Source organism: Myzus persicae, unplaced genomic scaffold (genome assembly GCF_001856785.1).
Source record: "Myzus persicae strain clone G006 unplaced genomic scaffold, MPER_G0061.0, whole genome shotgun sequence".
NCBI lineage: Eukaryota > Metazoa > Arthropoda > Insecta > Hemiptera > Aphididae > Myzus > Myzus persicae.
Window position 1 is genome coordinate 149,325 of NW_019102814.1, and position 18,103 is coordinate 167,427.

General features: G+C 26.3%; 1 protein-coding gene across 3 annotated transcripts; it reads right to left on the reverse strand.

Annotated features, from left to right (window-relative positions):
• Positions 1-620: 620 nt before the first annotated feature.
• LOC111033146 lies at positions 621-17,449 on the reverse strand. Of its 3 annotated transcripts, XM_022313749.1 has the most exons (21): positions 17,183-17,449; positions 16,970-17,061; positions 14,462-14,668; positions 13,421-13,825; positions 13,214-13,352; positions 12,956-13,138; positions 11,403-11,591; positions 10,361-10,458; positions 9,173-9,215; positions 8,715-8,914; positions 8,554-8,650; positions 7,975-8,107; positions 7,175-7,310; positions 6,243-6,408; positions 4,744-4,856; positions 4,486-4,677; positions 4,067-4,254; positions 3,842-3,986; positions 1,622-1,834; positions 1,492-1,565; positions 915-1,022 (listed from the first exon to the last, which is right to left on the reverse strand). In XM_022313749.1, the coding sequence occupies exons 3-21, from the start codon at positions 14,648-14,650 to the stop codon at positions 923-925; spliced, it is 3,003 nt and encodes a 1,000-aa protein (XP_022169441.1). In that variant the 5' UTR covers positions 14,651-14,668; positions 16,970-17,061; positions 17,183-17,449; the 3' UTR covers positions 915-922. The 3 variants fall into 3 exon arrangements, with proteins under 3 accessions (XP_022169442.1, XP_022169441.1, XP_022169440.1); XM_022313750.1 differs by lacking the exon at positions 16,970-17,061 and having other exon boundaries at positions 621-1,022; positions 1,631-1,834; XM_022313748.1 differs by lacking the exon at positions 16,970-17,061 and having other exon boundaries at positions 17,183-17,448.
• Between the last annotated feature and the right edge of the window lie 654 nt (positions 17,450-18,103).

The following is an 18,103-nucleotide window of genomic DNA, read 5'->3' on the forward strand; positions in this document are numbered from 1 at the left end:
AAATATTCTGGAGCCGGCGAAAAACGTCACTTTCTGTTTACCACAGTCTAGCTTTATACCTCAGAGCAGAGGTTCCCAACCTTTTGACTCACGGCACCCTCAGTCATTTTCTAAAAATCCGGAGGCATCTTAGGCCCTATAGACTACTTCGATTTTATTTATTATTGCATAAGTATAAAAAAAATAATTTGTTTACAATTAAAAGAGTTGAGAATTATTTGAAATTGTCAACAAATAAAAGACGAATATTGAAATTATGAATATGACTAAAAAATTATTTTTTTGAAAGATCATCTAATTTGTAGTTAAATCGATGACCACGGTACTCAACATAATATTTATAGATACATTATTATTATTGCTCAAGCAAATCACGTTCTCTCGGCGAACGGAGTATTCAGTCTGTGCATTAAACATAGGTAATAAACCTATTTATGATTTAGGATGCAGAATAGATAAATAATTATACACTCCACAATGAACTGGTGATAGTTTAAATAGATAAAAAATGTTAAATCAAAAATTTTGATCTAGGCACACCCTGCACATCCCATGAGCACACCTAAGCATTTACCATAGGTGAAATTTTTCAAGAACAAAAAAAAAAAATACACACATAATATTGAACAAATTGTATTACAAAGTAAGTAAGAAAATTTTGTAATCAAATAACTGAGTTAAGATACTCAACATTTAAGTTAATAAACATAAATAAATATACATAATTAAAAACATGTTTAATAAATAGGTATTAGATCATAACGAGGAAACGTTTTATTAATAAGTGTATTCTGTCCTTATCATACTTTAAGTAGCAAATATACATAAAATAATACAGCATAACTATATTCAAAAAAATGATTTACTAAACAAAGAATTTTCTTTGACTTCTTGTTGCCATCAATTTCTTTTTCTAAAAAGTTCAAACTTCTGTCTCTTCTGTCTCTTCTGCCATTACTTTACAAATCATCCGTCTCACAGATTCTTGATGTTTACTTAAATGATTTAGAATTTCTTTGGAACTAGGAATAACATTTAAAATAAATTAAACAATACAATGGATTACAAAATATACAATTATATTCTTTGCTTTTTTTTTTTTGTGACTGCCGCAAAAAATAAAAAGCAGGTAAGTGGGAAACGCTCTATTGTACATTAGGTGTCTAGAGAGTCATTGCAACGGATGAATTAAATTTGAATTCACTGATTTAAAAATTGTATAAGAAAGATGATTCTGAGCGAAGAATGTCTGTCAAGAAAATCGAAACATTTTTAAGGTCCCAAAAAATGATGACTGACAAGAATAAAAAAACATATCATTGTAAAATCAATACATTCATTGCTTTGCTCAGAATCTAAAAAGAATTCATTACTCATCACTTCAATATCGAAAGCACCAAATTTTAGGTAATACATTGATGATTAAAGAAAATAATTAGAATTTGCATAAATAATTGAAAAAAAAATGTTATATTTATGAGGAAAACTTACCATTTTTTGTTTATATTAATTTTACTAGTTTGAGTATTCATAAATAATGTTACGGTTTTCTTTTCAGAATCGTCCTGAAATAAAATGAAACTTAATAATTAAGTAAAACTATGATTAATTAGGAAATTACTTCAGATACTTGTGAATGAAACTGTGCTTCTAGCACATGGTCGTCAACCATTTCAGCAAAAGATTCACTTATTTCTCGTGGATAGTTTAATTCATTATACTCGTACAAACCGCAATGCACTCCTTGAGCAGGATATATCCCAAATTGAGATGCCAAAAGTCTAACATTGGTTTTTGGTACTATTTCAATTGATCCATAATCAACATATAATAACTAAAATATAACAAAAAAGATGTCAATTTTATCTTCAAATAAATAAGTAAAAATATTATATGTGAAGCCGGGTGAATGAAGCACTAATCCCATACACACTACACAGTGTTACAATATGCACTAAAAATGAAACATTAAATTATAACAATAAACTATTAAGTATAACTTTAAAAAAAATGCATAAGCCATTACATGTCTGTGTAAAATTGAATTATAAAATCAATAAAACAAAATTAATATATTTAAAAAAAGTATAATGTTTATATATAAAATATCGATAAAAAGATGAATACAAATAGACTAGTAATGACACAATAATAACATCACTTGTTAGTGTACTTAATGATATCAACCGTCTAAGTGAAACTGATAAATAATTAAATTATTGGGTAACGGTCCAATATGTGACCTACAAATGATACTTGACCTACCAAAAAGATTGTGTTGATCTACATGTTTCTTTATCGTGATAGGGATTTTATTCTATTTTATTCTTGTTCTTCAATACTTACAATAATTAATACTTGTATTTACTGTCATGTTGAGAAATACCAGTAAATTTTTTTTCAAAAGAGAGAAAATGGGTGGTCATGGTTGAACTGTCCAAATTGACGAATACTTTTTTCAAGGTAAAAGGAAGTATAACCGTACTCGATTACAATGTGAGGGCCATTAGCCATTAAGAGAAGTAAATAATTCCAACAACGGAGATTCTGACAAAAATGAAATAGTACATACAAATAAGAATTACGGGAATCGTATGGTAGGCCCATGGGTATTTGGTATTTGTTAGAAACGGCCAGACTTATTATTAGATTGGCGGGTTTTATCGTAGAAAAACGGGACCGAGAAACTCTAACAAATTATTAAAAATGAAATAAAAACTGGAACGACAATTTATAATGGAGAGCATACTCAACATTAAATCATAAATATAATTTATATTATATATATATATATATGTATACATTTATCAAACAGTTAACCATTCAGAAATTTTTATTGATCTGGAAACAGGAACACACACTCAACAAATTGAAGGCTTAAGAATTCTAAAATCCAAATATAATATTACAAAGAATGGGGTGTCTCATTTATTAGATAGACAACTCCAAGAAGAGTGGTGGAGATCGTGTCAAAATCCAAAAACTGTTTTTGATGACTTTTTGACCGATATGAAAAAGACGTTTCATAACAATACGGACTGAAACAATGCAGTTCTTGACGACACTGAGAAGTGGAATAAAAAAAAAGCTTAGTTAAAATTATTCGTATTTTACATATATGACGAAACTCACGTGTTGGACCGTAAATCAGCCTGTAGGTCGCATATTTTATTTATTTTATTTTATATATATGTATGAACGACATATTGGACTATATCAGTGTGTAGGTCGTATATTGGACAGTTACCAATAATTGTAATACTGAATTTTATTCAAATATTTATTTTTCATTAAAAGTTCTACCAACATATAGAACTATAGTAATCATAAAACATATAGTACTCTACAGAACAAGACAAGTGTTAAAAAAATATTATGAATATTAAGGTTACAAATTACTAATTACAAGGTGATAGAATGCTATCCCTTCCCTTCACTGAATAAAATGAAAAGATACTGAATTTGATTCTTGAATGAAAAACAAACACATAAGTTGATAAAAAGGCACAGTAAATGATTTAAGATAAATAAAACTAAATGAGCCAAAATAAAAATGATCTAAATTATAAGAAGTTGAAATATTAAAGTATACTCAATTTGCATTTGAAATTTTTCCAAATACATTAACATTTAACTTTGAAATACTTCCAACACACATGACTTAATTATTAATGTTAAATGTTATACTTAATTAATTTGAATGTGTGTGTACTTGGATTGTATGAATACTGGTTTAAAGTTAACTAAATAAATGCCTTATATATAACTAATGAACAAAAACTAATATTAATTAACATTTGTAGATTCATATAAATTATATATGTTCAAAAATCTTAATTACTTGCACATTTTCATCATCAATTATTTTTAAGACAGTAGCCCTGTGCCATAGGCCAGAATCTTCAAAACATGAGGTACATGCTAATCCTTGAAGTATTAGTTTTGGTAGAACTTTGAATTTTTTTTCATTTTCGTTGTAATACACTCTAGAATAATTAATAATACACAAGTTACAAATTTTGTCAGTAAATAATGTAATAACAAATCAATGAAAGATAAAACCAACTGTAATGAGTCCATTAAACTATTCAGATTATTGACTTCTGCTGCTAATTGGATGTAAAATGAACTTGGGTTGAAAATTTCAGCAACAATGACATTTGTTAACTCTTTAATGTTAAATTTAACTTTAGAATACTTAAATCTACCGTTACAGACATCATTGCCAGAGTAATGTAATAAAAAATCAGTATCCTGTGAATAATAAAACAATTAAGTAAAATAATAAATCAATTTTTTATTCTGTAACAAAGGACATTAAATACATTTAAAATTAATTTGTCTAGAATATATTCCAATTTATATTTGGAATCATTATTTCCAAAACATCAGTTTTTTTCCGAAAATTAGATGATTTGTATTTTTAGGAAAAGATAACACAATATAATATTTTTATTAAAAGGTACAAATTATTTTAATGCATACTGGTAAAGCAATTGAATTGTTATCATAATTGTCAGTATGATCTAGATCTTGTACAGGTTTTGTATAGGCATAAGGATTTATTGTAAATAGCTCATTATTTTCTATTTCAACCATTTTGTCTAAACATTCAAACATGTGCTTTTCGGAAGAATATCCATACTTTAATGGTTCATAAGCTCGGCCATATTCTGCCTGAAAAATAAAATGCAACTTAAAAACTGGTTTAAAGAAAAAAAACTTCTTAATTCATTCTTTTACACAGTATAAAGTCAACAGTTCATTGAATTTTACTCCAGTTCGATACTTATCAAAGAACTTTGAAAGATTATACAACACAGTCTTCGGAATATTTTTATAATACAGCGATGGATCTGAAAATAATATAATGTATTATTTTTAATTAAAAAATAATGTGTACTCATATTATGTACTGTATAATTTAAAAGCAGCTTAAATGTACTTTACACACGGGAAGAGATCGTAATAAAATAATTCTAGTGGATGGGTTTGTTGGTTGGTAGATTAATTGGTAAGATACAAATAAATAATTATTTTATACTATTTTTGAGAGTGTACTTTGTATAATAAATATAATAACATAAGATGAGTTATGTAGAACAGTGATAGAAATAAAATAAGAATAGTCAAAAGCCAAATACCAATATAGATTCAATGGACATACAATTGAATTGCATTTTTTTCAAAAGTAATAAATGAAAAAAATAGATTTTAACAAAATGTAATCAGAAATTAACACGGCAATGAATGCTTGTAGGAATAAAGTTGATGTATCTCCCATCAGATCAGAAAATTCTCAATTATCAGAAAACCAAGAAATAGTAAATATTCTTATGGGTATTATATTGTATTTGTTAAAATGAGATATTCCCATGGTCATTAAATTTTTTTGACGAACACATCATCTAATAAAAGAAATATTTTAGGCTTTACTAAATTTGTATATAATAATCATTCAATATTATCTGATCATCTAGCATCTAAATGCCTCAATAATTCTTATGAAAAAAGAAGATTAACAATAATGTCAAAACATTTTCAAAATTCTATGTTAAAAACTTTAGCAGAAAGTGTTAGTGAGGGAATATTACAGGAAATTATGTTAGCTGGTATGTTTTCTGTTTAAATCATCACAGCAAGTTACAACAGATGTAATAAAAGATATTGTTCAAATGATGGTGATATTAATATCACTTAATAAGACTCCATTAATACAGAAATGTTTGATGTATTTTTTGAAGTTAAGTGAACCTAATGGACTAAAATGAAAAATTCAATTCATAGGAAAAATCAAGATTAAAGCAAGCAATATGAGTTTAAAGGACCCAACCTCAGTTTAAATCTTTTTTTAAATCTAACAGTAGTTGACACTTGCAAGTAGCAAGGTTAATGAAAATATTTATTTCAGAAAAATTTTAACTTAAGTCTCATTCCTTGGATTTATGAATACATTGATTAGCAGTAGGAATAGTGTGTACCTACTCAACATGTAAGGAGTCTAATACATTTCTATGACACCTGTTGGACTTAAAATGGCTGCTAAATTGAAACCATATAAAATATAACTATTGTTAGTGTACCACTAAATGTTTGATATAAAATAGATGTACATTAATATATAGAGTATGATGAATAAATACGTCGGAGTATTCCAACATTGATTATTAGTAACCAGTTTTCTTTTTTATTGAACTAAGAAATTTTGATTGTATGACACTAACACATTCACCGTTACTTACCATCTGAGTTATTTTCTAATTCACTTCGTCTATGAGCTTCAAATAAAATACATTCATTGTTATCTTCAGTTACTTTAACATAAAATACAGATGGTAACTTGTATGCCATATCCCGCATGCTGCTGAATCCATACTCAGAAAAATTGAAATGACTGTTATACGCGCTCTATAAAATAATTTGCCAAAAGATTAATCATTGAATGGTTAAATATATTAGTTATTTTAAAAACGAAACAATTATAATTAAATACACATTTAGGTATATAAATTAAGTCTTAGCTAACAATATAAGTTTATATGAAATATTTAGTTAGAACTATTTACTAGTATCAGAACTGCTAAATAAAGTTAGAAGTACTCCAATGATAAACTTAAAGACACTGATAAGTAAAATATGGAGAGAAGAAATAATACCAAAACCATTTGGCAAGTGTCAATGTTATGTCCAATACACAAAAAAGGAGATTTTATTTTAATTTAAATTATAAGAGCCCAAGTGCACAGAGTACATAATAATGTGTAGAAAAAATAAGTAACAAAATCATAGGTACAAAATGTCAATTAATATTATGTTATTTAACAGTTAAAGGTTATGAGAATTTTTTTTTGTTATTGAGAGCACAAAAATACATTGAGATAAATAATTAATTACACGGATACAAATAAAGTACGAGTAAAAAAATAAGTATTGTAAAATTGTATTATTGGTTACTCATAATTAATGTTTTTAGATAAGTTTTCAACAAAAAAAAAAACATTGATTTTTTTAGAGTGTTTAGGTCTTTTTTGTATTATTGTGTATTTTTTAGGTCATTAAAATCCTAGCTCTATTTACAACAAATGAAAATCACAAAATTGTCTTCTGCTTCTTATTGTTAATTACATGCCATATGAGTAAATAGAAAGAAAAAATTACCTAAGCGAATACTTACACCATAAACATTCATAAAATCGTTACATAATATGCCATCTTTGTATTTACTTAAAATCTGACGCATTTTTACTTTCATTGTATCCAATATCGTGTCAGCATCGTATATTTCATATGAATTTATTGAGTTTTCACAACTAAAAAGTAAAAAAAAAAAAATCAGAATAGAACAATTTCATTGAAACCATATTTTAGAAGATAGATTGGATTCTAGTGTCATCATTTTGAGAGAAATATACAACAATAAAGATATATTATTTCAAGGTTATAGCCATATAATTCATGAACAATGTACCTACTAAGAAAGTAAATATAATATTTGTGAATTTATTTATAGTGAGTTACTGTAGACTTTTGATAAGAATTAAAAAATAATATGTACAATTATAGTTGTACTATAAAAAACAAACCTTAAATAAAGTTAATTAACATAACTCAAAAGTCATAATATACTAAATATACTTTTAATACCAAATTTAATTTGCTTTTCAAAGACATTTGAAAAAGTTTTTAAAATTTTGAAAAATAAATTGGGGATTTTCACTCTTTTAAGTATTAGGACCATAGATTTTAGAAAAAATTGTGACCTTGTGCATAATAAAAACAAAACTGCAGGTTGTAGACCCCTGTATTACATTAAAGTCTTACGAGTTTAAAATACTACAAATTCCATAAAAAATTACAATATAATAAATACTATTAGAATATTCAGTTAGCTTTCAATACATTTGAATATTTTATCATAAAAAATTTGAAAATAATGTATCCATCTTAAGAAATTGTAAACAATGTTATACTTACTGTGGTTGGCATGAATTATCTATTGCAGTATCTTTAATTTTCTGATCGTCATCTGATAAAAGTTCAGATATAATCTTACTTTGATCCAAAATATAATTTTCTGAATTGACAACAGCAACATTGTTAAATATGGCTTAAAATGTAAATAATAAATAAACGTTAAATATTTAACATAACTTTTTTAGTAGGTTTGATTAATTAAATGAACAGTAATAAAAAATAAGTTTCCTATAATAGATATTCTGTACTTAATTGGTTGTAACAAACTTAATAAGGAAAAAAACTGATACTAGTTAAACAACACATTGTTAATTGTAATTTATTAATATTAAGTTAACCCATTTGTACAAAACTCACACATAAGTATTGAAATACATCTAAAACAACTTTTTAACTATGTTCTAAAAAATACCAATAATTCTATTGATTTATTATTATATTTTGTACTATAGAAATCATTGAAAATATAATGTAATGCAATTTAAGCCCATCACACAATCAACATTTTAGTTATCACAATAAACAGGAAATAAGTAGGTACATAATTTAACTACAAAATTATTATTTTTTATGACTTACATGCTTTACTTAAGTATTTTCTAACAGTTTCTTTTCGTTTACATATTATTTGTTTTTGTAGACTTACAACACTGTTTGTAGAGCATTGATTTTCCAACTAAAAAAAAGGAAATTTTATTTAATAGTATTAAATAATATTCTGAAATTGATAAATTAATTACTTTAAACATATCTGGGTACAGGCGAAAAAAGTCCATGTACGTTACACATGAAAATTCTTGGAATGGAAAGTTGTAACCATGTTTTTTTTTAAATTTGTTCAATACATTATTTACAGTAATTGGTTGATCAGATTCGGCTATAATAGCAACAATGGCTTTTTTATATTCATCCTTTTGAGTTTTGGAAGAATCTGGAGTGTCTAATTAATAAAAAGTTGAAAATTATATTAATTTCAGTTGGATATACAATAATAATCCTACTGCGTATTATTAAAAAATCTGTTTTTATAGAATAATTTTCATATGGTATTGAACAAAATGGTAAAATATAAATTATCACTGATCATGTTGGATCCATCATGAACATATTTAATGAGTTTAAGATATACAAATACAAGTATATCTTTAGAAAACTGTAAATAATAAAATAATAAAAGTAACAATTGCTGGGTACTTACTTTTTATATCACAATTTTCTTTATGTTCTATTTTTGATACAATCTAAAAAATTGATATAGAGCACATAACTATTAACAAATGTTTTCTTTAAAGTTTATAAATTACATTTATTTAAAGACATTGATTTACTTCTTAAAATAAAATGATTTCTTATTATAAATCAGATTTAAATATAATCTAAAACTCAATTATACATCAAGAATTAGAATATATAGTTATAATATAACTAATAGACTATAATTATAAAAATCACATTTTAGACTATATTTTCCCAGAATTTGTTAAAATAATTCAAACCAGAATAAATAAATACCAATTGTTGTAACAATAAATCACTTGCAAATAAATAGCATTGATTCAAACATTCAGCGATAGTAAAATATGGTTATTTACCATTATCTGTGTTAATATAGCTGTGGCTTGGTGGTTTTTATTTTCAAAAATTTAGTATAAAATGTAACTAAAACTACCTACATTATAACAGAATTTTATTGTTATAATAATACCTAACTGATACATCAGCAATATAATAATAATTGAAATAATTCATGCTTAAAAAAATAAATACAAGATGAATTTAGGCAAAACCCCATGACAATTATGTCTAGTGATAAACCAAATCTAAAACATTGGATTACCCAACAATTACCTGACAACGTTTTTTTTAATTATTATTATTAAGACAATTTACAATCTGTAATTAATTATATCATAAGTAAAAGAGATGGATGTACATAAACATAAACATAGTATAAAATAAGATACAAGAAATACATGATGCCAGAAGTCATCCAACGAAGTCAAACGGGAAAACAGAAGTAAACGATAAGAGAAAACCAGGAGAAACAAAATTACACCAATTCACACGGGCATTTTCTTTTATTGAAGCGATCCTAAAAACTAAATTGTAACTGCTGAAATTAGGTAGGTAACATGCAAAAGCAACTATGCACTAATATCCTCTCTCGATCATTTTATACCTTCTGCAAAGAAGTTTAACTTAAATAATTGTATTATGATTTCACAATTTAATTAATTAGATATACTTATTAATCATACATTAATGAACCCGCTAAATTACTTAACTAACTTTACCGCTAATTAAACTTTATTATTAACTACATATTAAGCAAATTAACTACAAATACAATTAACAAGCAATAATTAAATAATAATAATAATCTTACTTTATTATGAATAGGTTTAGTTGATGATATGAATGTATTTTTATCAATATTTTGAGCTGAAACTGTATCACTACTTTTCGACTTTGAACCATTCAAATCTACACATAAATAACAAATATAAGCCTTAAAAATATAATTTTAATTGTGCACAATTCAATTTATTATTAAGAACTCTTAAATCAAAACAAAATTTTATATATTTTTCGATATTTTTTCCCCATTGAGAACCAACAGCATGACATTTAATGATTATCTTCATATTTAAAAATGTGGTTAATTTCATTAGATTAATAGTTGTACTTTATTTTAAAAGTTGTTATATCTTGTAATTAAATTTCTATTATAAGTATTTAAATCTTCATCAAATGTTTATACTAACATTTTCTGTAAATAAATTCTATTAGTTAGTTTTATATTTTAAAATTTAATATTTAACATAAAAGATATTTTAAAATTTAACATTTAACAACAACAAATTACGAAATAAACAACTATAACAATATAATCAGTTTTGTAAATTAAGATGGGAGTTGTGAACTATATTGTACACATAATAATCCTTATTATCTATGTTTGTAAGTGATAATAATTAATATTAAATATAATTTATTGCTCAAGTTTAAAAAACCCAGACTCTAGGGAGGTCTAAGAAAATAAAATCACAAAACTAAGTCAAAACACTTTTAGTACTTATAAAAATGAAAAAATAAAAAAAAAAAGTATAAATAATAAGTATAAAATATATTGCATACATATTTGTTTTCACTACTACTCTAAATCTAAAAAGTGATGAAAGTCTAAAATAAAAAATGAATACGATCACTCATTGTTTTCATTCCCTCTCACTTTATAGTAAAAAACAAATCATAAAATTTTGATAAGTCTGTGCATTTTTACAGAAGTAAATACAGAGTACTATGTTCTAAACCTGAATTTTTACTAACTATTACTCAAACATTAATATTATACTCAATATTAATAAAAAATAATGATTAAAAACTAAATAAATTAAGTTTTAATATACTGAATATCATGATATGACCTGTTTTGAACATATTGACCATGTTTTGAGGATCTAACCGATTTTGTCCATTTGGTTGTGAGGATGAATTATAGGTGCGCAACTTCTGCCAACTATCAGAATGTTGAGGAGAATTACTACTACTCGACAAGATTGTGTTATCATGATGTGCAGTCCTGGTTGATGTCTGGCTTACTTTTTGTTCATTTTCTATTATAACACATTGCATAGTTTAAATTATATTATACTAGACAATGCTAATTCTATATGTGTTGTCATATTTTCTCCTACGCTGAAGGACGCGCATGCATTCACATTGAATGTGCGTGAAGTTGCCCCCCGACTTAGTCTGATCGTTTTGAAATCTATGCCAATATTTTGCAAAATTAATTGCACATATTGTATTATTGTATATTATACATTATCATCCAATGCATGTTGAATACAAGACTTTTATACAGAAACACCTAACATGCGAAAATTTAATACAAAATATTAACAATGAAAAGGTATAATTAATTGGGAAATTATTATTATTTTCTAAGTACCTACCTATAAGATAGGTATATATAAAAAAAAATAATAATTCTCAACTAAGTAACAACAAAACTACACGCGAGTAGTACCATAAAAAGTATGAAGATCATTCAAAGGCCTAATAAGTAATGAATATCGCCAAATAATATCTAATAGTAAAAAATATCTTATTGTTGATAGGAAATAAAAGAGTGTGGCATAAATAAATATTTTTTAAATATACAACTAAAAGGTAAACTATATAAATGATCTACATACCAATGCATAACAAGTAGTTGCGCAATTACAAAAAATATATATATTTAAAACAATTTTTCATAAGTATTCTATAACGCCGGAGTCATTCGGTAGCAAAAAACTTGTAAAATTTACGAAACGATTAGACCAAGTCAGGGGGCTGGCTAAAAAACTTGTAAAATTCGCCAAAAATAAAATATCAGTTTCCAGATTCTAAAAACTAATTTGCAATTATTTGCAATTAATTTGCAAAATATTGGCATATATTTTGAAACGATCAGACAAAGTCGAGGGGCCAACTTCACACACATTCACATTGAAGTATATTAAGATGACATTAATGAAACCAGTTTCTCAGTGATCAAGTGTAGTTGTAATTTAAAATTCTATACTTGTCTTCATTAGCTTAAACACAGCCATAAGTCATAGGGCTTACACATGGCAAGGTTCAAAAGCAATTAATTAGCAACATTGATTTAAATTTGCAATGCACTATATGGATTTACATTTTACAGTGGCTAAGCTATATAGTAATGATATTATTATATGCTTTATTTTTTGATTAAAATTTTAAGATATAAAACACCACATACACTGTTATAGCTTATAATAATTAATCAAAATATATGCTATTTTATTGAAATTGTGAAAAATGTATATCTAATATAACAAGTTTCGTATTATTTTGATAGTTTCTGCATTGAAACAAAAAGTTTAACTGCACACAAAGAAGATTCAAACTAGTAGCCATAAATGTATTAAATATTAATATGCATAATAAATATACAAAGTAAACCTACCATGTACTTTAAGGTTTTCTAAACTTGAATAATCCATCTCATAATCATAGTCATCATTATTGATCTCACTATACAACAATTCTTCATTATCATCAACAATACTACTTAGGTAACTTGCAGATGTCGGTATTGTGTACTTCCTTTTATCAGATGTCTTAGACCGAAATATTTCTAATGGAGAATCTTAAATTTAAATATAAAATAAATAGTAAGTACATTTAAAATATAAAATAAATATATTATTATTTATATTATTACCTTTAAGGTGTACACCTCCTTTATCAATGTAGATAAAAAATTTTAACATATTTATAGATTCTTCGATATTAGTTGTACCCAATTTATTATAATCTGGATGATTTATTAAACAATTCTTTAATTTATTAATAGTTATCATCTAAAAACCAATTAGAAAATATGTAATTATAAAAAAATAATGGTCAATGTTGTAACGATAAAACTTACTTCTGAACCGGAGGTATTACACAGATTTTCGATAAAACTTCTGAGATTTGGTGTAACAATACCAATAGGTTTTGTATAAGATTTGGTTTTAACATGATCATATCCACGAGCACTGTTACCATTCCTATTACTATATTCATATCCACGAGCACTGTAATCATAGCTAGGGGAGCAATTTTTGTATCTAGACGTGCTATAATCTGGTCTATGATTATTGTGATTGTAATCATGAGATTTAAAATTGGAAGACTTCAACAAGTGATTATTACCACTTCTTCCAGAGGAATAATTTCTTCTAGGACGCTGTTTTTTAGATTTTTGATTTACAACAAGTTCTCTAAGGTGTGAAGTTTTTTCATCAACAATTAGTGTAATCAGAGAATTCATATTTGGGTTTGACGGAACCTAAAATAAAAAAAATGTTAATTATAAATAGTACATAAATAATTTTATTCAATATTCAATCAAATATTCTATTAAACTGTATAATAAGTAGGTTAACCACTATAACCATCTATAAGTACTGTATTAATAATTTGGTGCCCCTAGCACCTGAAATTGTTATCCCTTTCCCACTCTCACAAGACAATTAGAAGTCATTGACTTGAGGGAAATTCTGTAGGCCATGTTTTAAGGAGAAACATCTAGATACATTCTGATGAATATTACCACTCAAAACCGTGATGACAGACACGCAAAAATAAAAATAATAAATATAAGAACACACATCATTGTAAAATCAATATATTCATTCCTTCGCTCAGAATCTGAAGTACAATGTTAACTGAAAAATAATTGTACTAGTAAAAACAGTAGCCTTAAAAAAATGAAAAAATAAAATAATAATATTTTTTTCTAGACAATTTAAGTGAGTAAAGATACCATCCTCAACAATAACTCTTAAAAGCAGGTCACTGCAATAGGCCATGATGATCATATAAAAATTGTGTAATAAAAAAATTTTAATTTATTTAATTCATCGACCGTAGAAAAATATTAGAAAACCCCAATTACACTTGTTAAAAGAAACATTCAACTTACCTTTAAAACATCATTCATATTTTCCAGCAACTCAAAAACAGTATTGAACCCCAAGTGCTTATATGGTAAATTACAACCTTCATAATTTGAGTATTCATTTAATATTTGTGAAATTGTCACTCTACCTGGAGAGCTAGTTAAAAGACTCCGTATAACCATCTTTAAATACTTTAAATCTGGTTGTTCCATGGTAAATAAATGAAATACCTGTAAAAAAAAATATATATATTTATAAATATATTATGTTTCTAATTTTGGTATTAAAAGTAGACAATATTTTAAGTTATATTTAAATTTCAAATATTTATTACATTAACATAGTTATTTAAGAGACAATTAATAATAATCACATTTTTAAATATTTATTTTAGTATCACCATTTTTGAAAAAAAAATGGTTATCTTTAGTTCTTGTCTCATATTATTAAATTATTTTAGGTTGAATTAGTAAACAAAGTACAAAAACAGTGAAATCGTGAAAATATTTTGAAGAGTATTGAGTTTTTCAATATAGATCGATGAACGACATTTTCAACAATTGTACATATATATTTTTTATTGTTTGTTTCAGTGCATTAAGTACTATCCAATAACATTACTTTTAGTTAATTCGATATTTAGCAATGAATATAATTAAGTTTGCTTTTTTTCAAGAGGATACCATCAAATGAACTTATAATGATTAACTGATTATTATTTGTGTAGAAATAAGATAATAATCACAAAAATTTGAAATTATATAGTCTGAATAGACAACTATACTTATAACACATACTTATCACTGTTTTCTATCAATCGAGTATTCTAGTGGTTCTCAACCTTTTTTGGTTCACGGCATACTATGATACATCACAAGTTTTCACGGTACACTCACGCACTTGACAACCACAACATATTTGGCAACTTCGGCGAAGACATTAGGTTATCGCCATGCACCTAAATATGTATGACATTTCTCACGGCACATCTAGTCGATCTCGCGGCATAGTAGTGTGCCGTGGCACACCGGTTGAGAACCACTGGAGTATTCTAATAATATTTACTTGGCCATATTATCTCTTAATTACTTATTTAACAGCTATTTCATTATGGATTGAGAAGACAATAAAAGCGCAAAAGAAGTAATTGAAACATATGACTCAAAAACCCACATTTAATACTAAAAAAATATTTGGTTGGGAACATATCTTATCAATGCCAGTAGAGTATAAGTTTAATAATTTTATTCAAAATATTTCAATGATAGTTTGTTATTTAAATAATTAAGCGGTATTATTTCAATTTTTAGGAGTAACAGCTATCAAATTTAGATAACAATCACCATCAGCTAGCTTCAATAATATTTATTTGTGATTTAATAAAAGTTATTATAAAATAGCTTTTTTATCAATTATAAATTTCCACCATTTTTTTAGTTTGAGATTATAAAAAATTAAGAACATACATTAATTATGTTGTATCAATAATGTAATGAAAGTGAACATTAGCCATTTCGATAAAAATTTTAGAAATAATTTCTCAATTACTTAAAATAAAGCTTTATTATTAATAATTTTTTTCCATAGGTATTTAATAATACTGATTATTCTTTTAAGACAATTTTCAAACAATATTTTTTATTAAAACAAATAATTGTTAGGTATGAATTTATTCACACTAGTATAAAATAAGTATATTGAATAATTAAATCAATAAAATATAATGTTAAAACATAATAAATGTGTGACAATGGTCAATCAATTATGATCTTAGGGATATTTAATATAATCTTCAAGAAATCGTTTTGTTTAACTGTAATTAATAATAGCTGTGCAGCAGTAAAAGATATTAAAAAAAAAAAATTAGGGTAAGTTAATATTTTTTTGTAATTTATTTATAAAAATGTAACATATTTTTCTTACACATTTCATGATGTTGGATAAAATCTACAATGATAACCCTACACTTCTAAAAACGTATGTCCAACTCGTTGGTCATCAAAACATTCGGTATGCAAATAAAGGTTGATTAATTACTTAATATTATCAGTACTATTTTGGAGTTCTTGAAGTTTTTATCTACTAATTTTAATTTAAGGAATGTTATTAACACTTACCAAAATATATTACATATAAAATAAAATAATTTGAATCTGTCGTCTTCTCATTGTTACTACGGAATTGTCTACTAACAAAACAAAATAAATGTGGCATCATTTACAGATTTATAATAAATATAAGGACTTCAATGATAGTTAGCTTGGCACTGGTTGTAGCATAAAACAAATTCTGATGTCATGTTCATTAAAACGTACTAACCTAGATGTTCTCAACATTGTAATTAAAAGTAACTTTTTAATTAAACTTTAAGATTTAAGAGAGAAATGTCTAACATAAATTTGTATGCAATTGATTTTCAAATAGTGGACTGAACGATAAACAAGTAATTATAAAATAATAAGATCTTTTTATTGATTGTACAAATCTTAAATCTAAAAAATGTAAAACTAATTAATAAACCAATACACTACCTATAAGGTTGTATCTATTTGAAAATTTCAACTCAATATCTCAAAAAATTACTCAAAGCATTAAGCATGAGATCGGTGCATCCATTTTGTCTCTATTGTAATAATTATTATAATTCAGTACAAAATAACAAAAACGCTAATTTCGGTCAAAAACGGAAACGAGCGTCGTATTCGTCAAAATACTCATGCAGTCACAAGCTCATAATCACTTACGTAAGCAGCGAAATGGTAAAGGGTCTTCACAGGGATAACAGACGAGTGTTGAAATGTACCAAATTCACGGCCATGGCCCGTTCAAAATCGGTTTGGCAGGTATTTTACGAATTTTCGTGCGACCGTAGGTAGCAAGTGGAAGGCACTTGCGACCTGCCGATAAAATGATGATAATGTGCACAAAAACCGAAAACGCCGAAACGAATTGTACGTGCCATGTGGAAATTATACGCACTGACCGGCGGAATGCGATGCTGCCCTATCACTACCAGATATGCAACAACAATCGCTGTTATCAGAAAATTTCTTCCCGCGATTCATGCGCTCGTGCACACGGTTTAAAATATTGTACAGGTTAGAGAACGAGCCAGACAGCTGATGATAGTGTCAATTTCTTTGGAAGAAACGCGTACAGCCACAGTTTCGTTTTCGTTCAGTGCTTGCAGTTAGGACTCAGTAGTGTCAAAATGTTTTCGAATTCGTAAGTCTGACGTCCGTATCTCTTTTCTGACGTCCGGAATGTATAACTACCTGTCCAATAAAAAATGGCGTATTGGCGAAATATGAAAAAAGTTTTTTTCTTATGATTGCGCTGTGCTCACTTGATCAGTATTTAGTATCACTGTTTGTTAAACGGTCAGTTTTAGTAATTACGTGATGGCGCGTTCTCATAATTATATAATTTGTAACAATGGCTGTTAAAATATATTTGCAATGTGCAGAACAAGGAAATGGTTTGACAAACTACAAGTGTCTTCAACCACTAAATCAAACACATTTTTCTCACCACAATGAGCTGAAAAAGAATCTTCAATTTAAAAAAAATATGAAGATTTGTACCAGCCCTCCTTTCGATTTTATGTTTATCAATTCAGCCTCTGAAATGTCGACAATTGTTTGTGTTGAATTTGATACATCTAA